This window comes from Pseudophryne corroboree, chromosome 1 (assembly GCF_028390025.1).
Source record: "Pseudophryne corroboree isolate aPseCor3 chromosome 1, aPseCor3.hap2, whole genome shotgun sequence".
NCBI classification, from domain to species: domain Eukaryota; kingdom Metazoa; phylum Chordata; class Amphibia; order Anura; family Myobatrachidae; genus Pseudophryne; species Pseudophryne corroboree.
The window spans coordinates 953,727,240-953,755,046 of record NC_086444.1 but is presented as its reverse complement, the minus strand read 5'-3'; the positions used below and the strand labels follow the sequence as shown (position 1 = coordinate 953,755,046).

Below are 27,807 nucleotides of genomic sequence, written 5' to 3'. Positions count from 1 at the left end.
GTATCCGACCCACATTGTATTTGACCTGCACTGTATTCAACCCACACTGTATCCGACCTGCGCTGTATCTGACCCACAATATATACAACTCAGTGTATGCGACCCGTACTGTATTTGACCTGCATTGTATCCGATGCACACTGTATCTGACCTTGCACTGTAGCCAACCCTCTCTGTATCTAACCTGCACTGTAGCCTACACTGTATCCAACCTGCAATCTGACCTGCACTGTATCCGCCCGAACTGTATCCCGCATTGTATCCGACCTGCACTGTAATTCGCACTGTATGCGACCTAGCACTGTAGCCAGTGCACACTATATCCAACCGCACTGCGACCTGCACTGTATCTTACCTTACACTGTAGCCAACGCGCACTATATCCAACCCACGCTCCGACCTGCACTGTATCCAACCCGCACTGCATGCGATCTGCACTATATACAACCCGCAGTAAATTCCACCTACACTGTAGCCGACCTGCCCTGTATCCGACCAACACTGTAACCTGCATTGTATCCGACTCACTTTGTATCCAACCTGCACTGTTACCCGCCCTGTATCCTACCAGCACTGTATCCTGGTTTAATATTTAACTGTGTGTCCCAAAGTATTCCGCACTGTACTACGCAGGTACGGAATGCTGGTTTTTGTGATTTGGGAGATTTTGGGGAGCTGCTCGACAAAAAGGCTGATTGATCGGAGCTTCACGTGAGCATACAGTGGCAGTTATCAGTGACCCAGGGCCCCCAGGAGGGAGGTACAGACTGGGCACTGAGAATAGGATTGTGCTGGGGGCATGTGCACTTGTGTAGAAGGTATCAGTGTCTGCAGTTGCTTATTTACACATGGTTTCATTTTTATTTTTTTTATTTTGCTGTTTGCGAACTACTTTATAGCAATGATATTGTACACGAGTGAAATTTCTGTGTTTGTATTTTATTGATAGTACTTGTGAGTTGGTTTGCTTGGTTATTGCTAATACAGTACTAATTTGTAAATTTCTGCCGTGTGTTTGTGCTGCTGCTCTGTTGTTTAATTTAGCCAGCCAGGCTTTGTCCTATGAACAATATTGTGAGCACTGAGGTGATCAAAATTGACTGAAAATGAGTGGAAATGAATGTTATTGAGGTTAATAATACTGTAGAAAAAAAAAAAAGCCCACAAATTATGTGATTTTAGCTTTTTTTATGTTTTTTTTTTTTTTCCAAAAAAATCCAAAACCCGAAAGGGTGGTTTTGGCAAAACCAATCCAGACCCAAAACATGAAAGGAGATCCAGGTCCAAAACCCAAAACCCGAAAAGTTGTCCGGTGCACATCTCTAATATATAGTTATGCATGGACTGTGGAGAGGGCAAGTAATTGGGTACACTGGCTTATGGAGGTTATATGGGGGTGGTTGTGGAATTTGATAAGCTTGCCAGAAGAGCCGAGTTTTCAGGGAACGCTTAAAGGTTTGGATACTTTAAGCAAGTCTTAATTTGTGCAGGAGGGCATTCAACAGCGTAGGGGCAGCCCGAGAAAAATCCCGTAACCTTAATTGGGAGCAGGTAATGAGTGGGGATGATGGACATTGGTCTTGTTCACAGTGGGGGGGATAAAGTAGGTTAGATATTCTGAGATAAGCGAACAGATATACTGTATGTTGGTGTAGTTTGGTTATGTGTACACAGAAGTACTTTATATTGAATTAGCTAAAATACTGGCAACCAATGTAGTGATAGCCAGAGCAGAGCAGAAGAACATTATTTTGTGAAGAAGATGGGTCTGGCAGCTGCATTCAAATAGATTGTAGGGGCAAAAGTTTGTTTTGGGGTCTGTAACACCATTTGGAAACTGATTATAGGAAGCAAAGGACCTTTTAGGCAGCAAGCTTGAGTGGCATTACATGCCATCACATACTGTATATATTGTCTAGGACAGGGGGTTTTTAACGCAGATCCTCAAGTACTCACAATAATGTTTTCAGATTTTCTGTTTGTGGTAACAGGTGGGATAATTACTGATCCAGAAAATAGGATAACTCGCCTGTACATGGTTTAAGAGGTCTAGAGAACATGGCTAGTAAATAAACCCTTAGGTGTCTTCTTAGTTTTGCATAGGATTCATGTAATTTGTTTAACTATAGTATTTAATCATGGGCCATGTCTGCCAGATATGTATTGTAGTACCTACTTGCAAATGTACTCTCTAGTACACAATAGGGCATCATCTGCATTGTTTATTTGTAAGGTACTGTACCACAATGGTAAAACATTCATAAAAACAAGTCGCACAGAAAACTACATACAAACTTAATGAAGGGTAATGAATTGAGCCTGCTCGTAAAAGCCTACATTCTTGTCCTTGAACATTCTCAGGACTTACGTCATAGTTGTATAATTGCTTTCCTGAGGTTTACTACTAATTAATGATGTGAAAATGTGTTCATGATTTTAAGTTGGTGTTTCTATGGAGTGCCTATTCTAGATCTCTTACATGCCTTAACAAAGTATGGCAAGGGCAAGTTAACAGAAATAATAAAATATTTTCTAAAATAAAAAACAAAATCAGTCAGTTCCCTAAACTGAGCTATCTTGAACCTGCTCTTAGCTGGGTATAGTTCCTGAATTTCACCATGGTAGCTCCCCACATTTCCCTAATCATCTTTTTTGATATCAGCTGATTGTTGCGGAGTGATATTTTAGAACAATTTGTGCCATTTTAAAAGGAAGGAGGTGGGAAGATTAAATTCAAGGAAAATAGCCTTTCCATTTTTCACATTTTCGTACATCATGGGATAAAAATGGATTTAAATTACACATTTAAAAAAAAGCTATTTGTTTTATTAATTCACCCCACCACAAAACAGACAATTGAATGCAAGTCTTTACTCTCATTGGGTTATTTGTCTTTAGACATCACATCATTGATTGGAATGCACCAGTTTCTTTATATATAATTACTTCTCTTGTGCATTTTAAAACAAGCTGAAGATCAAAGAACATTGAAAGAAAAATCAGTTAAGCTGGGTACACGCTTGCTTGATGTTGTGCCGATCTGTCCGATCCAGGCGAATCGGAATGACAAATCAGCAGTATCGTACAGTGTGGGATGGAACAGTGATCGTTCTAACGCTCATTAATATCTGCCTAGTTTGTACCGGCAATCTCCTGATGGTCAGGGCAAAGGGTAGTCGCCCTGCATATAGGCACGATTGCTGGTCGCACTAGTGTGTACCCCGCTTTAGTCATCCATGTCAGAAGTGGCCAAATTTTCCCCAGGACACTAAATTTACATCATATATGTGGGTGGTCAAAGAACAAATCATTATCTAAGAAAACTGACATAAAGTCTTGGAGTTTGCATAAAGCAAGTGGTAGACCCGCATGACGGAGGGAGGGAGAGTCAGGCAGTGGTCTGAAAAGAAGATTAAACTAAAAATAAATATTCCCCCCACAAACCTAAAGCTTTGCAGCATCATGAGCACTATTTCTAAAGTGATATGTGCAGAACGCAGCGAAAAGGGGTTTAGTATGAAATACCTACAATCAAAATCCCGACTGTCGAAATACTGACAACAATTGACTGATGGCCAAAGTCCAGACAAGGTCAAAATACCAACATTTAAAATACAGACAAGGTCAAAATACAGACATTCATTTAAAATGTTGACAGGTCAAAAAGTCGACACAAAGTTTTTCTTTTTGTGTGTGTGTGTGTATGTTGACATATGTCGACATGGACACCGTTTAAGTGTACAGCGTCCCTCTCGCATGGCTCGCTGCGCTCGCCATGCCTCGGACACTATTATATTCCCCCTCCAGGTCCACTGGGATGGTAAATTATGAACAAGTCGGTTTCAATAAAAAAATCATGAAAAACTCCTGTTGACTTTTTGACCTGTCGACATTTTAAATGACGGTATTTTGCCCTTGCCTGTATTTTAAATGTCGGTATTTTGACCATGTCGGGATTTTGACAGTCAGTCAATGGTTGTCTGTATTTTGACCGTCGGCATTTTGGTTGTAGGTAAATTGACTGCATCCCGTGAAAAGAATGGGGAAGTGAGCTAGTGGAGAAGTTGCTCATGGCAATCAGTCAGCTGCTACATATAATTTATAGAATGCACTTGATAATTGTTACTTCACTGCTGATTGGTTGCAATTGGCAACTTCTTCACGGTCTCACTTTTCAACTCTTCACTGCTTCCATCTCCCCAATAGTGTTCTGAGGATGCTTCTCTGCTTGGCATGTAATTACAGTTGGTAGGAACACTGGGAAGATGTATAGGTATCAGTGCATGTTATGTGCTGCTGATACCACTTCTCCCCCATGTATTAATGAGGAGATATGTCAGTAATGATGGGGGCGATATATGCCCCCTGTCTGCCGATGTGCCAAAAGATGTACCAATTTTGTTAGCTGCAGCTGTCATTGTCCCACAATAGCAGTGACCGCACTACCACTGACTGCAGCGGCTGACGGGCTGTGCATGGGAGATCTTGCGATGAGGCACAGCGCATCAGCACTAGGCTGATAGTGGGGTCTAGCAGGGATCATCGGGGGGGGGGGGGATTTTTCACTCCCACACTCCAGTAGATGAGATGTTTATACATCTTGTCGATAGTACTTCCTGCTGTGCCTTGGTAGAGAGTCGAAGCAGCAAGAGCTATAGCGGCATGATCAGTGAAACTATAATACATCTTCCCCTCTGACCCCTAACACCAGTGATGTTACTCTCAGAGAACTATGACATAACGCACATCTACAGTCTACATAAACCGCTGTTAATTTCCCATACACCCAATAACATCTCAACATTACCCACAGCCAAAAATGACATACAGGGATGCACAGGCCATACCAAGAATAAAAAAAATACACTGTAGAGGAGATAAGGTGAGGGTGTCCCAAAAGTACTATAGAAAAGATGAAAAAGCAATGCTAAGGATAATCTATGTAATAAAATTCATGTCCTTCAGTGACCCGCTTAACTTGGACATCAGTTTTACACAGTGATAACATGAGAATATGCTGAATATGCCATAAAGTGATAAATACTGTACTTTTTATAACCACTGTAACCACCTTCCTTACTTCCCATCCACATGCTCATGCCTCATGTCGTCTGTCTGTCTCCCCTCTACCCTAGTTGGTAAGCTCTTAGGAGCCGTGTCCTCTTCCCTCCTGTTCTCACAGCCCTCTTCTCTAGCACTTCAATTACAGCTTTCACCTACTCGGTGGTTATTTAGGCCAGAATTCCTCTTGCTACTACTCATTGGTCTCTTCCAGCAGCTCTACTTCTGCTAGTCACGCCGTCACTATTGGAGACAGGTTCCACACTTTGCCGATTACTCCCTCGCTCACCTTGTTTCCCAGCTGTATTGTGTACTGAGAATTGTGGTGCTAATTGTTACCTGTGCTCTGTTTGTTTTGCTTACTGTAATGTAATGTTATATTTACTGTCCTACTGTTGCTGTATGTGTGATGCTGCGGGCCACTTTTGGCTCCTTATAAATAAAGTGTAATAATAATATAAGTGCACACGTGTGGACAAGGCTTTGCTCGTGTTGACAGACCGCTTAATAAGTGAATAATACCCCTTTCACACCACACAAATTACCCGGTATCCACCTGGCATATTGCTGGGTCGACACGGGTCGCTGTGCGGTGTGAAAGGGTCCATGGCGAATTCCCGGGTCTCCTGACCCAGTAATTCATTGCGGGAATAAAGCAGTATTATTCCCAAGTTGAATACTAGGTCAGTGGCAGTGTGAATGGGTTGCCGGGTTGATGCGACCCGGGACCCGTTCACTACATAGGGAGAGGCGGCGTGGGGATGAGCTCATCTCCAGCGCCGCCCCCAATGACGCCGCAGTCCCCACAGTATGCTGGGTCGAGAAGGCAGCGTGTAGGGTCAAATGCTGGGCCCCATCCGGTAAGGATCCATTTCCAATTACCGGGTGGGACCCGGCATTTGCGATGTGAAAGGGGTATGAGAGGTAAGAGGCAATACATTTGATTTCCTCTTATTAAAATTGTATGTCTCCATAACCCATATAAACTTTTATCTCTGTGGGACAAGACCATGCTTAATGCTTTCATTTCTGCACCTGTTGTATGCTCCAATTTTATGGTTACGTCCTAGAGGATGCTGGGGTCCACATTAGTACCATGGGGTATAGACGGATCCCTCGGAAGCCATGGGCACTCTTTATACACCGCAAATGGCGTAGCTTTAAGACTCACTATTGCTTGTGCATGGATTTCTAAAGCCATAGTAAAGTGGTCAGGCACTTTACTAGAGGAGTTAGATTCTATGGATAGAAGTGACATTGAATTGTTTTTACGTCACATACAGGATTCTGCAGGTTTTATGGTGGAAGTCATGAAAGACCTTGGATATCTGAACGCGAGGGTTTCTTCCATGGCTGTCTCGGCACGCAGGGGGCTTTGGCTACGCCAATGGTCTGCGGATGCGGAATCCAAGAAGAGTGTGGCGAACCTACTCTTCACAGGTCAGGCTCCGTTTGGGGAAGCGATAGATGCGTGCATCTCCACGGCACACCACCGACTAGGAAATCATATCCTACGTCTGCGATGCAGTTCTTTCGGACCGCTATAGTTAAAAAGTCCAAATCCCCCTCCACTTTCTTTAGAGGTGGTCGCGGGAAATCCCCAAAACATGCACCCTTAGGTTCCCAGGAACAGAAACCTCGTTCTGTTTCCTCAAAATCCTCGGCATGACGGTGGACATTCTAGCCTGGAGATCGGGCAGGTGGGAGCAAGACTAAGAAATTTCATTTATGTCTGGGCATTCTCGTGCCTGGATCCCTGGGTACAAGATATTGTTACCCAGGGGTACAGACTGGAGTTTCAAGAACTCCCACCTCACAGATTCTTCAAATCAGGCTTGCCAGCATCGCTGACAGAATGTGCTATCCTACAGGAAGCCATTCAAAAATTGCTAGGGTCAAATGTCATTGTTCCAGTTCCACCTCTCCTACAACACAAGGGTTATTACTCAAACCTGTCTGTGGTGCCGAAACCGGACGGTTCGGTAAGACCGATATTAAACCTAAAGGTATTGAACCCCTACTTGAGGGAATTCAAATTCAAGATGGAATCTCTGAGAGCGGTGATCTCATGTCTGGAGGAGGGGGAATTCCTAGTATCCCTGGATATCAAGGATGTGTACCTTCACATCCCAATCTGGTCGCCTCACCAGGCTTATCTCAGATTTGCGTTGCTGGACTGTCACTATCAGTTCCAGGCACTGCCGTTTGGCCTCTCCACGGCACCAAGAGTGTTCACCAAGGTAATGGCGGAGATGATGCTGCTCCTCCGAAAGCAGGGTGTGAACATAATTCCTTATCTAGACGATCTTCTAATAAAAGAATCTTCCAAGGAAAAGCTGTTACAGAGTATTGCTCTCTCAATTCAACTGCTCCAGGATCATGGATGGATCCTGAACCTTCCAAAGTAGAATTTGGAGCCGACAAGGAGGCTGTCCTTCCTTGGGATGATCCTCGACACGGAAGTTCAGAGGGTGTTTCTGCCGGAAGAGAAGGCATTGGTGATGCAGGCAATGGTCCGAGATGTCTTCAAGCCAACCCGGGTATCGGTTCATCAGTGCATTCGCCTTCTGGGGAAGATGGTAGCCTCCTACGAGGCTCTACAGTACGGAAGATTTCATGCATGGTCTTTTCAATTGGATCTCCTGGACAAATGGTCGGGATCTCATCTTCACATGCACCAGAGGATCCTGTCACCGAAGGCCAGAATCTCGCTCCTCTGGTGGCTGCAAACCTTTCACCTACTGGAGGTCCGCAGGTTTGGGATTCAGAATTGGATCCTCCTAACCACGGATGCAAGTCTCAGAGGTTGGGGATCAGTAACCCAAAGGGAAAACTTCCAAGGAAGGTGGTCAAAACTGGAATACATCCTTCCGATAAACATTCTAGAACTAAGAAATATCAAGCCATTCAGGTTCAGTTGGACAATGTAACGACAGTGGCCTACATAAACCGACAAGGCGGAACGAAGAGCAGAGCTGCAATGTCAGAGGTAACAAGAATCATCCTCTGGGCGGAAAAGCGCGCGGTGGCGCTGTCAGCAATCTTCATTCCAGGAGTGGACAACTGGAAGCGGACTTCCTCAGCAGACACGATCTCCATCCGGGAGAGTGGGGCCTCCACCCAGAGGTGTTCGCAGAGGTGTCAAGTCTTTGGGGCGTACCTCAAATAGACATGATTGCCTCACGCCTCAACAAGAAGCTTCGGAGGTATTGTTCCAGGTCGAGGAATCCACAGGCAGTGGCGGTGGATGCCCTGGTAACTCCGTGGGTGTTCAAGTCAGTGTATGTGTTCCCTCCACTTCCATTCTCAAAATAATCAAAAGAACAAGAGTTCAGGCGATCCTCATTGCTGCGGACTGGCCAAGAAGGGCTTGGTACGCGGATCTTTTGGAGTTACTCCTGGAAGATCCGAGGCTTCTTCCTCTTCGAGAGGGCCTTCTGCAACAGGGGCCATTCGCTTATCAAGACTTACCACGGCTACGTTTGACGGCATGGAGGTTGAACGGCAGATCTTAACTCGGAAAGGCTAGGAAAGGAGTAACGTCAAAACATTACCATCGGATTTGGATAAAGTACGTGTCTTGGTGTGAATCCAAAAAGTTTCCTACGGTGGAGTTTCAACTAAGGTGGTTTCTCCTCTTCCTGCAAGCAGGGGTGGATGTGGGCCTGCGCCTGGGCTCCATAAAAGTCCAGAATTCGGCCTTGTCCATTTTCTTCCAGAAACAATTGGCTGCCCTCCCAGTGGTTCAGACTTTCTTGAAAGGGGTTCTGCACATCTAACCTCCCTTTGTGCCTCCTACGGCACCGTGGGATATTAACGTGGTACTGCAGTTCCTGCAATCGGATTGGTTCAAGCCTTTACAGGAGGTTGAGATCAAGTTTCTTACTTGAAGACTGTCACACTGTTGACTTTGGCATCTGTTAGACGTGTGTCAGAATTGGGGGCATTGTCCTACAAGAGCCCCTACTTAATTTTTCGTGAAGATAGAGCTGAGCTCAGGACGCGTCAGCAATTTCTTCTGAAGGCTGTGTCGGCTTTTCATATCAACGAACTTATTGTGGTGCCAGTGGCTACTGACTCCTCAATTACTTCAAAGTCCTTGGATGTTGTGAGGGCTTTGAAGATTTATGTGAAGAGAACTTCTCGTCACAGAAAGTCGGACGCTCTGTTTGTCCTTTATGATCCCAACAAGGTTGGGTGGCCTGCTTCTAAGCAGACGATTTCTCGCTGGATCAGGTTTACTATCCAAAATGCTTATTCTACGGCATAATTGCCGTGTCCGAAATCTGTTAAGGCCCACTCTACTCGTAAAGTGGGTTCTTCCTGGGCGGCTGCTCGGGGTGTCTCGGCTTTACAGCTTTGCTGAGCAGCTACTTGGTCAGGGTCGAACACGTTTGCGAAGTTCTACAAGTTCATTACTTTGGCCTCTGAGGACCTAAAGTTTGATCAATCAGTTCTGCAGGAGCCTCCGCGGTCTCCCTCCCGTACTGGGAGCTTTGGTACATCCCCATGGTACTAATGTGGACCCCAGCATCCTCTAGGATGTAAGAGAAAATAGGATTTTAATTACCTACCGGTAAATCCTTTTCTCGTAGTTCGTAGAGGATGCTGGGCGCGCGCGCAGCGCTTCGTTTTTCTGCATTTGTTACTTAATTCAGTACTGCCTTGTTACTTGGTTGAGTACTGCATTGCTACTTGGTTAAGTACTGTTGTTCAGCCTTTTCTGACTTGTTTCAAGCTGGTTGCTTGATTTTCTGTTATGTGTGAGCTGGTGTGAATCTCACCACTATCTGTGTATTTCCTTCTCTTGAAGTATGTCTGTCTCCTCCGGCACAGTTTCTAGACTGAGTCTGGTAGGAGGGGCATAGAGGGAGGAGCCAGCCCACACTACTGAACTCTTAAAGTGCCCATGGCTCCCAAGGGACCCATCTATACCCCATGGTACTAATATGGACCCCAGCATCCCCTACGGACTACAAGAAAAGGATTTACCGGTAGGTAATTCAAATCCTATATTGTGCAACTTCTTATTTATTTCTCTTACGTCCTAGAGGATGCTGGGGACTCCGTAAGGACCATGGGGATAGACGGGCTCCGCAGGAGACATGGGCACTTTAAGAAAGACTTTAGGATTTGGGTGTGCACTGGCTCCTCCCTCTATGCCCCTCCTCCAGACCTCAGTTGATTACTGTGCCCAGAGGAGACTGGGTGCTTTTCAGAGGCTCTCCTGAGTTTCTGTCAGAAAGTATTTTGTTAAGTTTTTTATTTTCAGGGAGCCTGCTGGCAACAGACTCCCTGCATCGTGGGACTGAGGGGAGAGAAGCAGACCTACTTCTGTGAGTTGAAAGGCTCTGCTTCTTAGGCTACTGGACACCATTAGCTCCAGAGGGATTGGTACGCAGGTCTCATCCTCGCCGTCCGTCCCGGAGCCGCGCCGCCGTCCTCACAGAGCTGTAGGTAGAAGCCACGTGAGTATGAGAAGTTAGAAGACATCAGAGGCGGCAGAAGACTTCAATGTTCTTCACTGAGGTAACGCACAGCACTGCAGCTGTGCGCCATTGCTCCCATTCACCTCACGTACTGTGTCACTGTAAGGGTGCAGGGCGCGCGGGGGGGGGGGGGGGGGACGCCCTGGGCAGCAAATAAACCTCTCCTGGCAAAAGATGGGTATATACAGCCGGCCACTGTGTATACCTACGAGCCCCCGCCAAAGTTTTGTATTTTAGAGCGGGACAGAAGCCCGCCGCCGAGGGGGCGGGACTTCTCCCTCAGCACTCACCAGCGCCATTTTTTCTCCACAGCACCGCTGAGAGGAAGCTCCCCGGACTCTCCCCTGCTTAGATCACGGTGACAAGAGGGTTTTAAAGTAGAGGGGGGGGCACATAATTGGTGAATTGAGTATAAAAGCGCTATCTGGGTAAACATAAATATTGTGTTTTTGTCCTGGGTTATTATAGCGCTGGGTGTGTGCTGGCATACTCTCTCTCTGTCTCTCCTAAGGGCCTTGTGGGGAAACTGTCCTCAGATAAGAGGGTTCCCTGAGTGTGTGGTGTGTCGGTACGTGTGTGTCGACATGTCTGAGGTAGAAGGCTTTTCGAGGGAGGAGGAGGAGGAGCAAATGAATGTGGTGTCGCCGTCCACGGCGCCGACACCTGACTGGATGGATATGTGGAATGTTTTAAGTGCCAATGTAAATTTATTGCACAAAAGATTGGATAAAGCTGAAGCTAGGGAACAGTCAGGGAGTCAACCCATGCCTGTACCTATGTCGCAGGGACCTTCGGGGTTCCAAAAGCGCCCACTATCCCAAATAGTTGACACGGATACCGACACGGATTCTGACTCCAGTGTCGATTATGATAATGCAAAATTACAGCCAAAGGTGGCTAAATGTATTCGAAATATGATTATTGCAATCAAAGATGTTTTGCATATCACAGAGGAACCCCCTGTCTCTGACACGCGGGTACACATGTATAAGGGAAAGAAAACTGAGATAAATTTTCCCCCCTCACATGAGCTGAACAAGTTATGTGAAAAAGCTTGGGAATCTCCAGACAAGAAACTGCAGATTCCCAGAAGGATTCTTATGGCGTATCCTTTCCCGCCAACGGACAGGATACTGTGGGAATCATCCCCTAGGGTGGACAAAGCTTTGACACGCTTATACAAAAAGGTAGCGCTGCCTTCCCAAGATACGGCTACCCTCAGGGATCCTGCTGATCGCAAGCAGGAGGTTACCCTGAAGTCCATTTATACACATTCAGGTACCTTACTCAGACCGGCTATTGCGTCGGCATGGGTGTGTAGTACTGTAGCAGCATGGACAGATACCTTATCAGCGGAATTTGATACCCTGGATAAGGATACCATCCTATTGACCCTAGGACATATAAAAGATGCTGTCTTATATATGAGAGATGCACAAAGAGACATTGGTCTATTGGGTTCGAGAATCAACGCTATGTCGATCTCTGCTAGAAGAGTCCTTTGGACCCGACAATGGACAGGTGATGCCGACTCAAAAAGGCATATCGAAGTTTTACCTTACAAGGGTGAGGAATTGTTTGGGGAAGGTCTCTCGGACCTGGTCTCCACTGCTACGGCAGGCAAATCTAATTTTTTACCTTATATTCCCTTACAACCTAAGAAAGCACCGCATTATCAAATGCAGTCCTTTCGATCAAATAGAAACAAGAAAGGCCGTGGAACGTCCTTTCTTGCCAGAGGTAAGGGCAGAGGGAAAAAGCTGCACAACACAGCTAGTTCCCAGGAACAGAAGTACTCCCCGGCCTCTGCAAAATCCACCGCATGACGCTGGGGCTCCACTAAGGGAGTCCGCCCCAGTGGGGGCACGTCTTCGAATTTTCAGCCATATCTGGGCCCACTCACAGGTGGATCCCTGGACAATAGAAATTGTTTCCCTAGGTTACAAACTGGAATTCGAAGAGGTGCCTCCTCGCCGGTTTTTCAAATCGGCTCTGCCAACGTCTCCTCAAGAACGGGAGATAGTGTTAAATGCAATCGACAAATTGTATCTTCAACAGGTGGTGGTCAAGGTTCCCCCGCTTCAACAGGGCAGGGGATATTACTCAACCCTGTTTGTGGTCCCGAAACCGGACGGTTCGGTCAGACCCATTTTAAAATAAGATTTTACTCACCGGTAAATCTATTTCTCGTAGTCCGTAGTGGATGCTGGGGACTCCGTAAGGACCATGGGGAATAGACGGCTCCGCAGGAGACTGGGCACATCTAAGAAAGATTTAGGACTATCTGGTGTGCACTGGCTCCTCCCCCTATGACCCTCCTCCAAGCCTCAGTTAGGAACTGTGCCCGGAAGAGCTGACACAATAAGGAAGGATTTTTGAATCCCGGGTAAGACTCATACCAGCCACACCAATCACACCATATAACACGTGATAGGAACCCCGGTTAACAGTATGATAACAAAATGGAGCCTCTGAAGAGATGGCTCACAACAAAACCCGATTTTTGTAACAATAACTATGTACAGGTATTGCAGACAATCCGCACTTGGGATGGGCGCCCAGCATCCACTACGGACTACGAGAAATAGATTTACCGGTGAGTAAAATCTTATTTTCTCTGACGTCCTAGTGGATGCTGGGGACTCCGTAAGGACCATGGGGATTATACCAAAGCTCCCAAACGGGCGGGAGAGTGCGGATGACTCTGCAACACCGAATGAGAGAATTCCAGGTCCTCCTCAGCCAGGGTATCAAATTTGTAGAATTTTGCAAACGTGTTTGCCCCCGACCAAGTAGCTGCTCGGCAAAGTTGTAAAGCCGAGACCCCTCGGGCAGCCGCCCAAGATGAGCCCACCTTCCGTGTGGAATGGGCTTTTACAGATTTAGGCTGCGGTAAGCCTACCGCAGAATGCGCCAGCTGAATAGTGCTACAAATCCAGCGCGCAATAGACTGCTTAGAAGCAGGAGCACCCAGCTTGGTGGGTGCATACAGGATAAACAGCGAGTCAGTCTTTCTGACTCCAGCCGTCCTGGAAATATAAATTTTTAGGGCCCTGACTACGTCCAGCAACTTGGAATCCTCCAAGTCCCTAGTAGCTGCAGGCACCACAATAGGTTGGTTCAAGTGAAAAGCTGAGACCACCTTTGGGAGAAACTGAGGACGAGTCCTCAATTCTGCCCTATCCATATGGAAAATCAGATAAGGGCTTTTACAAGACAAAGCCACCAATTCTGAAACCCGCCTGGCCGACGCCAAGGCCAACAGCATGACCACTTTCCACGTGAGATATTTTAAATCCACAGTCTTAAGTGGTTCGAACCAATGTGATTTCAGGAATGCCAAAACCACATTGAGATCCCAAGGTGCCACTGGGGGCACAAAAGGAGGCTTAATATGCAGTACTCCTTTGACAAAAGTCTGAACTTCGGGCAGTGAAGCCAGTTCTTTTTGGAAGAAAATCGACAGAGCCGAAATCTGGACCTTTATGGACCCCAATTTGAGGCCCAACGTCACCCCTGCTTGCAGGAAGTGCAGGAATCGACCCAGTTGAAATTCCTCCGTCGGGGCCTTCATGGCCTCGCACCAAGCAACATATTTTCGCCAAATGCGGTGATAATGTCTTGCGGTGACATCCTTCCTGGCTTTGATCAGGGTAGGGATGACTTCCTCCGGAATACCCTTTTCCTTCAGGATCCGGTGTTCAACCGCCATGCCGTCAAACGCAGCCGCGGTAAGTCTTGGAACAGACAGGGTCCCTGCTGCAGCAGGTCTTGTCTGAGTGGCAGAGGCCAAGGGTCCTCTGTAAGCATCTCCTGAAGTTCCGGGTACCAAGCTCTTCTTGGCCAATCCGGAACCACGAGTATGGTTTTCACTCCTCGCCTTCTTATTATTCTCAGTACCTTGGGTATGAGAGGTAGAGGAGGAAACACATAAACCGACTGGTATACCCATGGTGTCACTAGAGCGTCCACCGCTATCGCCTGAGGGTCTCTTGACCGGGCGCAATATCTTTTCAACTTCTTGTTGAGGCGGGACGCCATCATGTCTACCTGTGGTTTTTCCCACCGGTTGACCAGCATTTGGAAGACTTCTGGATGAAGTCCCCATTCTCCCGGGTGGAGGTCGTGCCTGCTGAAGAAGTCTGCTTCCCAGTTGTCCACTCCCGGAATGAACACTGCCGTCAGTGCTAACACATGATTCTCTGCCCATCTGAGAATCCTTGTGGCTTCTGCCATCGCCATCCTGCTTCTCGTGCCGCCCTGTCTGTTTACATGGGCGACCGCCGTGATGTTGTCTGACTGGATCAGTACCGGCTGGTTTTGAAGCAGGGGTCTTGCCTGGCTTAGGGCATTGTAAATGGCCCTTAGCTCCAGGATATTTATGTGAAGAGAAATCTCCTGATTTGACCACAGTCCTTGGAAATTTCTTCCCTTTGTGACTGCCCCCCAGCCCCGAAGGCTGGCATCCGTGGTCACCAGGACCCAGTCCTGTATTCCGAATCTGCGGCCCTCTAGTAGATGAGCCCTCTGCAGCCACCACAGCAGCGACACCCTGGTTCTGGCCGATAGGGTTAACCGCTGTTGCATCTGGAGATGGGACCCGGACCATTTGTCCAACAGGTCCCACTGGAACGTCCTTGCGTGGAACCTTCCGAATGGAATTGCTTCGTACGAAGCTACCATTTTTCGCAGGACTCGTGTGCATTGATGTACCGACACTTTTCCTGGTTTTAGAATGTCTCTGACCAGAGATGACAAATCCTCGGCTTTTTCCAGTGGAAGAAACACTCTTTTCTGGTCTGTGTCCAGAATCATTCCCAGGAACAGAAGACGTGTCGTCGGGACCAGCTGTGACTTTGGAATGTTTAGAATCCAGCCGTGCTGTTGTAGCACTTCCTGAGAAAGTGCCACCCCCACTATCAACTGTTCTTTGGACCTCGCCTTTATCAGGAGATCGTCCAAGTACGGGATAATTAAAACTCCCTTCTTGCGAAGGAGTATCATCATTTCGGCCATTACCTTGGTAAAGACCCTCGGTGCCGTGGATAACCCGAACGGCAGCGTCTGGAACTGATAGTGACAGTCCTGTACCACAAATCTGAGGTACTCCTGGTGCGGAGGGTAAATGGGGACATGCAGGTACGCATCCTTGATGTCCAGGGATACCATGTAATCCCCCTCCTCCAGGCTCGCAATAACCGCCCTGAGCGATTCCATCTTGAACTTGAACCTTTTGATATAAGTATTCAAGGTTTTTAAATTTAAGATGGGTCTCACCGAACCGTCCGGTTTCGGTACCACAAACATTGTGGAATAGTAACCCTTTCCTTGCTGAAGGAGGGGTACCTTGACGATCACTTTCTGTGAATACAGTTTTTGAATAGCCACCAACACTGCCTCCCTGGCAGAGGGAGTTGCCGGCAAGGCAGATTTTAGGAAACGGCGGGGGGGAGACGTCTCGAATTCCAGCCTGTACCCCTGAGATACTACTTGAAGGACCCAGGGATCCACTTGTGAGAGAGCCTACTGTGTGCTGAAAAACCTGAGACGTGCCCCCACCGTTCCCGATTCCGCCTGAGCAGCCCCTGCGTCATGCTGTGGACTTACCGGACGCAGGGGAGGACTTCTGATCCTGGGAACTAGCTGTGTGCTGCAGCTTTTTCCCCCTTCCTCTGCCCCTCGGCAGAAAGGATGAGCCTCTAGCCCGCTTATTTTTCTGGGGCCGAAAGGACTGTTCCTGATAATACGGTGCTTTCTTTTGCTGTGGGGTAGCCTGTGGCAAAAAAGTCGATTTCCCAGCAGTAGCTGTGGAAACGAGGTCTGAAAGACCTTCCCCAAAAAGTTCCGCCCCTTTATAGGGTAAAACTTCCATGTGCCGCTTGGAGTCGGCATCACCTGACCATTGCCTAGTCCATAACCCCCGTCTGGCGGCAATGGACATAGCGCTTATTTTTGATGCCAGCCGGCAAATATCCCTCTGTGCATCACGCATGTATAAGACCACGTCTTTTATATGGTCAATCGTTAGCAAAATATTGTCCCTATCCATGGTATCAATGTTTTCCGACAGGGAGTCTGACCACGCAGCAGCAGCACTGCACATCCAAGCTGATGCAATAGCGGGTCTCAATATAATGCCAGTGTGTGTGTATATAGCTTTTAGGGTACTTTCCAGCTTTCTATCAGCCGGTTCTTTTAGGGCGGCCGTATCCGGAGACGGTAGTGCCACCTTCTTTGATAAGCGTGTCAATGCTTTATCTACCCTAGGGGGTGTTTCCCAGCGTGACCTATCCTCTTGCGGGAAAGGGTACGCAGCCATTAACCGTTTAGAAATGATCAATTTCTTATCTGGGGAAGTCCACGCTTCCTCACACACCTCATTTAATTCGTCAGATGCAGGAAAAACTACTGGTAGTTTTTTCTCACCAAACATAATACCCTTTTTTGTGGTACCTGGGGTATCATCAGAAATGTGTAAAACATTTTTCATAGCCTCAATCATATAACGGGTGGATCCATTGGAGGGTACACTCGTCTCATCATCGTTGACACTGGAGTCGGTATCCGTGTCGACATCTGTATCTGTCATCTGAGGTAGCGGGCGTTTTATAGCCCCTGATGACATTTGAGACGCTTGGACAGGCACAAGCTGAGTAGCCGGCTGTCCTATGTCGTCAAACCTTTTATGTAAGGAGCTGACACTGTCACGTAATTCCTTCCATAAGTCCATCCACACTGGTGTCGACCCCGCAGGGGGTGACATCACATTCACAGGCATTTGCTCCGCCTCCACATCATTATCCTCATCATACATGTCGACACAGCAGTACCGACACACAGCAGACACACAGGGAATGCTCAGACAGAGGACAGGACCCCACAAAGCCCTTTGGGGAGACAGAGGGAGAGTATGCCAGCACACACCAGGGCGCTATATAACACAGGGATATCACTATACAGAGTGTTTTCCCCTATAGCTGCCTATAATATATATATACAGCGCCTAAATTGTGGCCCCCCCCTCTCTTTTTTTACCCTTTCTGTAGTGCAGGACTGCAGGGGAGAGCCAGGGAGCTTCCTTCCAGCAAAGCTGTGAGGGAATAATGGCGCCAGTGTGCTGAGGGAGTTGGCTCCGCCCCTTTTTCGGCGGGCTTTCTCCCGCTATTTTATCGTTTCTGGCAGGGGTTAATATACACCTATATAGCCTCTGGGGCTATATATGGTGTTAGTTTTGCCAGCCAAGGTGTTATTATTGCTGCTCAGGGCGCCCCCCCCCCCAGCGCCCTGCACCCATCAGTGACCGCAGTGTGTGGTGTGCATGAGGAGCAATGGCGCACAGCTGCAGTGCTGTGCGCTACCTTGGAGAAGACAGAAGTCTTCAGCCGCCGATTTTCCGGACCACCTTCTTGTTTCTGGCTCTGTAAGGGGGACGGCGGCGCGGCTCCGGGAACGGACGACGAGGTCGGGTCCTGTGTTCAATCCCTCTGGAGCTAATGGTGTCCAGTAGCCTAAGAAGCCCAAGCTACCACCACTTAGGTAGGTTCGCTTCTTCTCCCCTTAGTCCCTCGATGCAGTGAGCCTGTTGCCAGCAGGTCTCACTGAAAATAAAAAACCTAAACTATACTTTCTTTCTAGGAGCTCAGGAGAGCCCCTAGTGTGCATCCAGCTCGGCCGGGCACAGAAATCTAACTGAGGCTTGGAGGAGGGTCATAGGGGAAGGAGCCAGTGCACACCAGATAGTCCTAAATCTTTCTTAGATGTGCCCAGTCTCCTGCGGAGCCGTCTATTCCCCATGGTCCTTACTGAGTCCCCAGCATCCACTAGGACGTCAGAGAAATTTAAAATCCCTGAACCTATACTTGAAAAGGTTCAAATTCAAGATGGAATCGCTCAGGGCAGTCTGGAAGGGGGAGATTTTATGGTATCTCTGGACATAAAGGATGCATACCTTAATGTTCCCATATATCCACCTCATCAGGCGTACCTGAGATTTGCGGTACAGGATTGTCATTACCAATTTCAGACGTTGCAGTTTGGGCTTTCCACGGCCCCGAGAATTTTCACCAAGGTAATGGCGGAAATGATGTTGCTCCTGCGCAAGCAAGGTGTCACAATTATCCCGTACTTGGACGATCTACTCATAAAAGCGAGAACAAGAGAACAATTACTGAACAGCGTGTCACTTTCACTGAAGGTGTTACAGCAACACGGCTGGATTCTCAATATTCCGAAGTCGCAGCTGGTTCCTACGACTCGTCTACCTTTCTTGGGCATGATTCTGGATACGGACCAGAAAAGGGTGTATCTGCCGATAGAAAAGGCTCAAGAACTCGTGACTTTGGTCAGGAACCTATTGAAACCAAAACAGGTGTCAGTGCATCACTGCACGCGAGTCCTGGGAAAGATGGTGGCATCTTACGAGGCCATTCCATTCGGCAGGTTCCATGCACGGACCTTCCAATGGGACCTACTGGACAAATGGTCCGGGTCGCATCTACAAATACATCGGTTGATCACCATGTCCCCCAGGGCCAGGGTGTGTCTCCTGTGGTGGCTGCAGAGTGCTCAACTTCTAGAGGGCCGCAGATTCGGCATTCAGGACTGGGTCCTGGTGACCACGGACGCGAGCCTCCGAGGTTGGGGTGCAATCACACAAGGAAGGAATTTCCAGGGTCTTTGGTCAAGTCAGGAGACTTGTCTTCACATCAACGTCCTGGAGCTAAGGGCCATATTCAACGCCCTTCGTCAAGCGGAGACTTTGCTTCGCGACTTACCAGTTCTGATCCAGTCAGACAACATCACCGCAGTAGCTCATGTAAACCGCCAGGGTGGCACAAAGAGCAGAGTGGCAATGGCGGAAGCCACAAAGATTCTACGCTGGGTGGAAAACCATGTAAGCGCCCTATCAGCAGTGTTCATTCCGGGAGTGGACAACTGGGAAGCAGACTTCCTCAGCAGGCACGACCTGCATCCGGGAGAGTGGGGACTTCATCGGGAAGTCTTCACACAGATTGCAAGCCAGTGGGGCCTGCCCCAAATAGACATGATGGCATCCCGCCTAAAAAAAAACTGCAAAGGTATTGCGCCAGGTCAAGAGACCCTCAGGCGGTAGCAGTGGACGCACTAGTGACACCATGGGTGTTCCACTCAGTATATGTTTTTCCTCCTCTTCCTCTCATCCCAAAGGTGTTGAGAATAATAAGAAAAGGAGGAGTTCGGACAATTCTCATTGTTCCAGATTGGCCACGAAGAGCCTGGTACCCGGAATTGCAGGAGATGCTCACAGAAGATCCGTGGCCTCTTCCTCTAAGACAGGACCTGTTGCAACAGGGGCCCTGTCTGTTCCAAGACTTACCGCGGCTGCGTTTGACGGCATGGAGGTTGAACGCCGGATCCTAGCGGAAAAGGGCATTCCGGATGAGGTCATTCCTACGCTGATAAAGGCTAGGAAGGATGTGACGGCTAAACATTATCACCGTATATGGCGTAAATATGTTGCTTGGTGTGAGGCCAGGAATGCTCCTACGGAAGAATTCCATCTGGGCCGTTTCCTTCACTTTCTACAAACTGGAGTGAATTTGGTCCTAAAATTATGCTCCATTAAGGTTCAGATTTCGGCATTGTCCATTTTCTTTCAAAAAGAATTGGCTTCACTTCCAGAAATACAAACTTTTGTAAAGGGAGTGCTTCATATTCAGCCTCCTTTTGTACCTCCGGTGGCGCCTTGGGACTTTAACGTGGTTTTGAGTTTCCTTAAGTCGCACTGGTTTGAACCACTTCAGACAGTAGAGTTAAAATATCTCACTTGGAAGGTGGTCATGTTGTTGGCCTTAGCTTCGGCTAGGCGAGTGCCAGAATTGGCGGCTTTGTCTCACAAAAGCCCCTATCTAGTTTTCCATATGGATAGGGCGGAATTGCGGACCCGTCCTCAATTCTTGCCTAAGGTGGTGTCATTCTTTCATATGAACCAACCTATTGTGGTGCCGGTGGCTACACGAGACTTGGAGGATTCCTAGTATCTGGATGTAGTCAGGGCTTTGAAAATTTACGTGGCCAGGACGGCCAAAGTCAGGAAAACTGAAGCACTGTTTATCCTGTATGCAGCCAACAAGGTTGGCGCTCCTGCGTCAAAGCAGACTATTGCTCGCTGGATCTGTACCACGATTCAGCAGGCGCATACGACGGCTAGATTGGGCTCTTCTTGGGCGGCTGCCCAAGGGGTCTCGGCACTACAGCTGTGCCGAGTGGCTACTTGCTCAGGGGCAAACACGTTTGCGAAATTCTACAAATTTGATACCCTGGCTGAGGAGGACCTCCTGTTTGCTCAATCGGTGCTGCAGAGTCATCCGCACTCTCCCGCCCGTTTGGGAGCTTTGGTATAATCCCCATGGTCCTTACGGAGTCCCCAGCATCCTCTAGGACGTAAGAGAAAATAAGATTTTAAACCTACCGGTAAATCTTTTTCTCGTAGTCCGTAGAGGATGCTGGGCGCCCGTCCCAAGTGCGGACTACTTCTGCAAGACTTGTTTATAGTTTTGCTTACATAAGGGTTATGTTATGGTTGCTTTCAGTTTCCGACTGAAGCTATGTTGAATTTCATACTGTTAACTGGTTAGTTTATCTCAAGTTATACGGTGTGATTGGTGTGGGCTGGTATGAATCTTGTCCTTGGTTTAACAAAAATCCTTTCCTTGTACTGTCCGTCTCCTCTGGGCACAGTTTCTCTAACTGAGGTCTGGAGGAGGGGCATAGAGGGAGGAGCCAGTGCACACCCAAATCCTAAAGTCTTTCATAAAGTGCCCATGTCTTCTGCGGAGCCGTCTATCCCCATGGTCCTTAAGGAGTCCCCAGCATCTTCTACGGACTATGAGAAAAAGATTTACCGGTAGGTTTAAAATCTTATTTTTTGTTGTATGAAAATAAAATATTTAAATGCAGTACAACTTGTGGTTCCTTTAATTACCAGTGTTCTTAGGGTCAAATATAAAAATAGTAATCCTGTATTTCATAAACCAATATTTTGTCTACTATGAATCGAAAAAGAGACTTGAAGATAATTGTTTGGACTGATTACTTTGCTAATATGTCACAAGGAACAGCTGGCTTGGTAGTGTGAAGGAAAGACCACCTAAATTAAATATAGCCACAGACTTTGGTATAGTAGATACAACTAGTGTGTCTACAGGTAGTGCTAAGAACACTCATTACATGATTTTTCCAAGAACAGTTTGGAAGTACTATAATACGTGACAGTTTTATTAAGGTAATAACCTTTTACACTCATTTGATAATTCAATTGTTGTGAGTCAGCAGCTGATTGGCATTAAGTATTATATTGTAATGATGCGGAGGAAGAACTATTGTTTTGCTGAGAAGAAAATGTGATGCTTTTATTATAATTTTATAATTTTGTTGAATAACCAACATGGAGTACCTGTTTGATAAGTGAAAGCGTAGATTGTTTTCTAAACACCTGCAATATTCCCATGGTGAAGTAGGCATTAGCTTTTTTTGTCTAGAGAGGACTCTGGTCTGGTCTATTTTGGTTATCCTTAACTCGTAGCAGGTTCCCTGTTACTCTAGGGCCGATATTGCTGAGGTGCTTTTACAGTACTATTCTTACTTATACGCCTCTAGGGTCTCCTATACTACCTGTGCCTGTCTCAGTAGGCTGTTGTCTTTCTAGAAGCTACGTTTAGGCTGGAGGAATTTGGGATTTTGTCATTTCCTCCTTTCCTGTCTTTAAGGCTCCTCGGTGTGATGGGATTCCTGTGGAGGTGTATAAAAAAAAATTTACGTTTTTTTTAACCCACACTTTCTGAATACTTTTAACATTCTTTACCAAGAGGGCTCTTCCTTGTTATAGTGCTTGGTAAGCTGGGTAAAGATCCCACTGTGACAGAGTCGTATAGGCCTACTGTAAATCCCTGTTGTCTACAGATGTTAAATTCCTTGCAAAACTCTTGGCTGTGCGTTTGAATTCTGTGATTACCTCCCATAGTGCATCCACACCAAATGGATTTAATGCCTGAGAAATCTTTTTATTTTTATTTTTTTAATCATATGCTTTTGATTCAGTTGAATGGGTATATTTATGGGAAGTTCTCTGTAAGTTTGGCTTTGGGCCTCGATTAATTTGCTGGATTCAGTTGTATTCTTCCCCAGCAGCCAGAGTTTCCGTAATCAGATACACTATGGCTTCCTTTTCCGTTGCTAGGGGAACCAGGCAGAGTTGTCCTCTTTCGCCTGTCCTGTTTGTATTTGTTATTGGACCTTTGGAGTGCCTTCTGCTTACTATCCCTGATATATGTGGCCTTAGGGGCAGGGGTGGTGAGGGTGTTATAGCCCTGTATGCAGACGGCATGCTTTTGTTCCTGGCAGATACTGATAGGTCATTGGATACTGTGCTGCGGATGACTAACGTGTTCGGTAGCTTTTCCAGTTTCCTTTTTAACTGGGATAAATCATTTCCCCTGTTTCTGGTTGTCTTTCGTTGATCAATTTCCCTGTCCTGTCCACATCATTGGACTCTATGATTTAAATATATGGGAGTCTGGGTTAAACCTACTGTTTTCCAAAATATTGATCTGATTACTTCCAAGTTTAAGTCAAGGATCCATACATGGATGAAGCTTCCCATTGCTGTTATAGGACGAATTTCCAGCATTCTCCAGTTCATATCCCTACAAAGGATTTCTCCAGGATTGAGAGTATTATTTCCCCTTTAATCTGGGGAGATAGGCTTGCTGGACTGGCCCTTAAAACTTTGATTAAATCTAAGACATCTGGCGGCTTGGGCTTTCCCAATCTGCGTTTATACTGTATGGCCTCTCAGTTGGTACATTTGGCGGGTTGGGCCTCGGCTGGTGGGAAAAATAGCTTGGTTAGTTTTCTATCCAAGCAGGTGGGATCCTCTCTCTTACCTGTATAAGTCCTGCGTTTTGGTCTTTCTGTTTTTAATCTACCTCCTTTACTTCATCAGGCTCTTATGGTTTGGCATTTTACTCATAGCCTGTTTTATTGATCAGACATGGATGAAGATTCCCCATAATGACTCAATACTTCCTACCCTGAACTGTTTAAATTCTCTACCAATAATATTTGGATTTTGCAGTGAATTTCCACATTGGACCAAATTTACAGGGAGAGGGTTCTTAAATCCTTCGATCAACAACAGTGGGAATTTGTGTTTCCCCACACAGCCTTCTATAGGTATTTGCAACTTCAGCATGCTTTTCGGGCTCAGTGTCGTGGGTCCCCTCAGTATCGTCTCTCTCCCGGTTAAATCCATGGTTCAGTGTTTGGGATCTAGGGGTCATATCTCTAGTCTTTATTCCCGTTTCTTGCCAGATTTGCTAGATCCTCTTGAACCTAAATGTAAAATGGACATTGACTCTATCTCTGATGACCTCTGTGTGCAGATTTTGGGATCCATTCGGTAACAGCAGGTTTTTTTATGATCTCCATAGAGTATATCACACTCCTCTCTCTATTATAAAGCTGGTCCATCGTTCCCATGCTAATTGTCCAAAATGTGGCATGCTTTGGGAGTGTGCAGTGATTCTTCCCTTTTGGACCATGGTCTGTGATGATATTAGGCTGACTGGCCCCTTCCCTTCCACCGTTAAATTCCAGGTTTTGTTTATACGGCCTACATCTGTAAGAGACACATTCATTAATGTTATATCGTTATACTCTGTCTCACTACTCTGGTGAAAGTTATAGTGGCTAGAACCTATTTCGCAAGTGATCCCTCTGATATATTTAAATGTAGGGCCTTGGTTAATGCTGTCTCCAAACACTAATGAGATTTATATTAGAGTCATAACTCTATGGCCAATTACCATAGAAAATTGGATTGGGGTAACATTCAAGATTGGGCAAACATGTTTGTACATATCTGGATCCTTAATGCAATCGCTAATAAGTATAATGTGACTCCCACTCACTGCATTTTATTTATTTGTGTATTACGCATGTACGTACCCCATGATACTTGGAGCCGCCTCATGCATTTATTTGTGTTGTTTTCTTTTGGCTATTAATGTATGTTTGCAGTCAAGCATTTTGTATTTATTATCTGCCTTTGTGATACCATGTCACAGTGATGTATTTTTGTTTGTTTGCATTTTATATTATGTTTTTTGAAATTCAGTCAAAAATACAGAACTTTATAAGAAAAATAACCAACATGGAGACTTAAAGACAATTGAAAACTTTCCTTTCCATTGTAGGTGAGATGAGTGAAAGTCGAGCGAAGAGAGTCCGGATAAAGGAAGTAGACGGGTGGACCCTGAAGTCACTTGTAGATTACGTTTACACTGCGGAAATTCAAGTAACAGAGGAAAATGTACAGGTACAGTTATGGATCATCATGCACTAACCACATGAAAATCGCTCTTCTTTGGCTTAATTCCTACATTTAAGGCAAAGGGAAACCTGCTGGTTTAAAGAATTTAGCAAATTCTCCTGTAGTATAATAACTGCTTGATAGGACAACTGTAAACAGGACATGCAGTGCAGTTTGGGCTAAATGATGGCAGGAAGGTGGTGGGTGCTTAAAGATTTTTGGTTGGTGAAGTCATGTATATACATTGTTAGAGTTTATGTACATCACAGGTTGAGCATATGCAAAGTGTATTACAGGTACGTATGGAGGTAGCAACATTGCTAATTAAAGAAACTACCATTTATTTACTATTATTTATTTCTATCCATGCTCACTATTTAGCGTCCAATCTGAATTCCTTACCACATTAGCACAGCATGGAACGTTTTCTCAAAGTTCGGTTTTGTTTTTTGGGCATTTTTTCTCAGTTTTATTTTAATATTTACTGGACTATGAAGCATTTACTTTTATTGTTTTCACATGTATACAGATAGGTCCATATATATTAGGACACTGAAACAATTTTCCTAATTTTGGCTCCGTAAGCCACCACAATGGATTTGAAATGAAACAATGGAGATGCAATGAAGTGCAGACTTTCAACTTTAATTGAAGGGGTTGAATAAAAGTATCATATAAAACATTCAAGCATTGCAACTATTTTAATACACAGCCTCCTGTTTACAGGGGCTTAAATATAACTGGACAAATCCACCTCCTCTTCACTACCTCTCTCGGAGTACTGCAAGGCTCAGTCTTAGATCCTCTGCTTGCCTCAATCTATACCACATGTGTTGGCAAACTAATCAGCTCTTCTGGTTTTCAGTATCATTTGTATCAAATCTACCAATCCTCCTCAGATTTGTCACCATCTGTATTGGCCTATGTCAATGAATGCCTTTCTGCCATTTCATCTTGGATGACATCTCGCCACCTCAAACTTAATATTTCCAAAACAGAATTAATTATATTTCCACCAGCCAATAAGTTACCAACCTGATATCTCTATCACTGTTGATTATTCAACAATCAACCCTACACCATATGCTCGCTGCCAGGAGTCATTCTTGACTCTGAACTTTTCTTTGTTCCCCACATTCAGTTTGTCTCAAAATCATTTACGTACATCTAAGAAACATATCCAAAATAAAACCATATCAGACACAAGACACAGCAAAAATTGTAATCCATTCTCTCATTATCTCCCGTATTGATTATTGCAATAGTCTTCTGGTCTTCTCAAAAATAGGCTCTCGCCACTACAGTCTAGTCTTAGAGCAGCTGCAAGGCTGATTTTCCTCTCTAGATGTTCATCGTCTGTGGATCTCTGTTTGTCCCTTCATTGGTTACCTGTATTCTATAAAATTTAATATAAAATACTTGCATACAAGGCTATTAACCAAACTGCACCAACATACATCTCTTCGCTCATCTCAAAATATTTCCCTACCCGACCTCTCCATCCTGAACAAGATCTATGTCTCTCATCCACACACATCACTTACTCCCACTCAAAATTACAGGACTTTATCCAGGCTGCGCCCACTCTGTCGAATGCCCTCCCACGCCCAAAAAGACTCACCTCAAGTCTCCAAACCTTCAAACTTTGCCTGAAAACTCACCTATTCAGGCAAGCTTATCAAATTCCGGACCCACCCGCATAACAATCAATGCCTGCCTATCTAATTACATCCCCTCTGAACAGTCCACACATAACCTCACATATTTTGTCTTTCTTCATTTTCACACCCTCCTGACCCTTGGCTAACATTGCTGGGTGACCATATTATACAGCCCATTAAGAATCTTTGGAATCTGGTGAACCATTATGCAATGGGTAGCACCTATCCTTGTGTATCAATGCCTATTTCCCTATAGAGTGTAAGCTTGCGAGCAGGGCCTTCCCACCTCTATGAAGGGTTGTTAGTACCCAGTTTTGTTCGATTATTATTATTCCAATTGTAAAACGCAGTGGAATTTACTGCAATATATAAGAAACTGTTAACAAATAAATCATAAATAGTTAACATACGCATAAATAAAACATTCATTTTTGATACTTTGTCGAGAATCCTTTGCAGGAAATGACTACCTAGTCTGGAACCCATGGACATCACCAAATGCTGGGTTACCTCCTTTGTTATGCTTTGCCAGATCTTTACTGCAGCTATCTGATTGCAGAATATGCCACTTCTTTGCCTTACAAAACTCCTGGGTTGCTTTCACGGTATCCGTCTTTAGGTCATTTAGGTCGTCAGTCATTAGGTCGACCACTATTGCTCAACGTGGTCTTTAGGTCAACATGGTCAGTAGATCGACATGGCAAAGGACGACACATGAAATGGTTGACATGAATTTTTCACAATTGTTTTAATTTTTTTTGTGGACTACGATTGGGAATAGTAACCTGTGCCAAGCGCAGCAGTAGCGGAGCATGGCACCTTGCTCGAAGCATGCGAGGGTATACGGTGCACTAATTGGGGTTCCAGGTCACTTTACGAAGAAAACGACACCAAAAACAAATACAAAAAACCTCATGTCAACCTTTTTCCATGTCGACCTGCCGACCGTGTCAACCTATTTCAGATGTTGACCTAGTCACTGTCGACCAATAATGGTCGACCTTGTTAGGGTTGACCCAATGAACCACACCTGCTTTCACAGTATATGTTTTGGGTCAGTGTCCATCTGTACCGTGAACCAACTGTCCAATCAACTATGCTAAATTTACTTCTATCTTCTGTCACATCATCAATAAACACTAGTGACTCAGTGTCATTGGAAGCCATGCATGCCCATGCCATAACGCTGCCTCCACCGAGCTTTACAAAAGATGTGATATGCTTCAGATCATGAGCCATTCCATCC

At 45.8% G+C, this 27,807-nt stretch overlaps 1 protein-coding gene across 2 annotated transcripts in view; it reads left to right on the top strand.

Annotated features, from left to right (window-relative positions):
* KLHL2 (kelch like family member 2) overlaps window positions 1-27,807 on the top strand; it is a 312,617-nt gene that overhangs the window by 99,379 nt on the left and 185,431 nt on the right. For both annotated transcript variants that reach the window (XM_063920432.1, XM_063920431.1), the window contains one exon: window positions 24,785-24,906. In XM_063920432.1, the coding sequence (XP_063776502.1) occupies window positions 24,790-24,906 (117 nt within the window). In that variant the 5' untranslated portion in view covers window positions 24,785-24,789. The remainder of the gene's footprint in view (window positions 1-24,784; window positions 24,907-27,807) is intronic.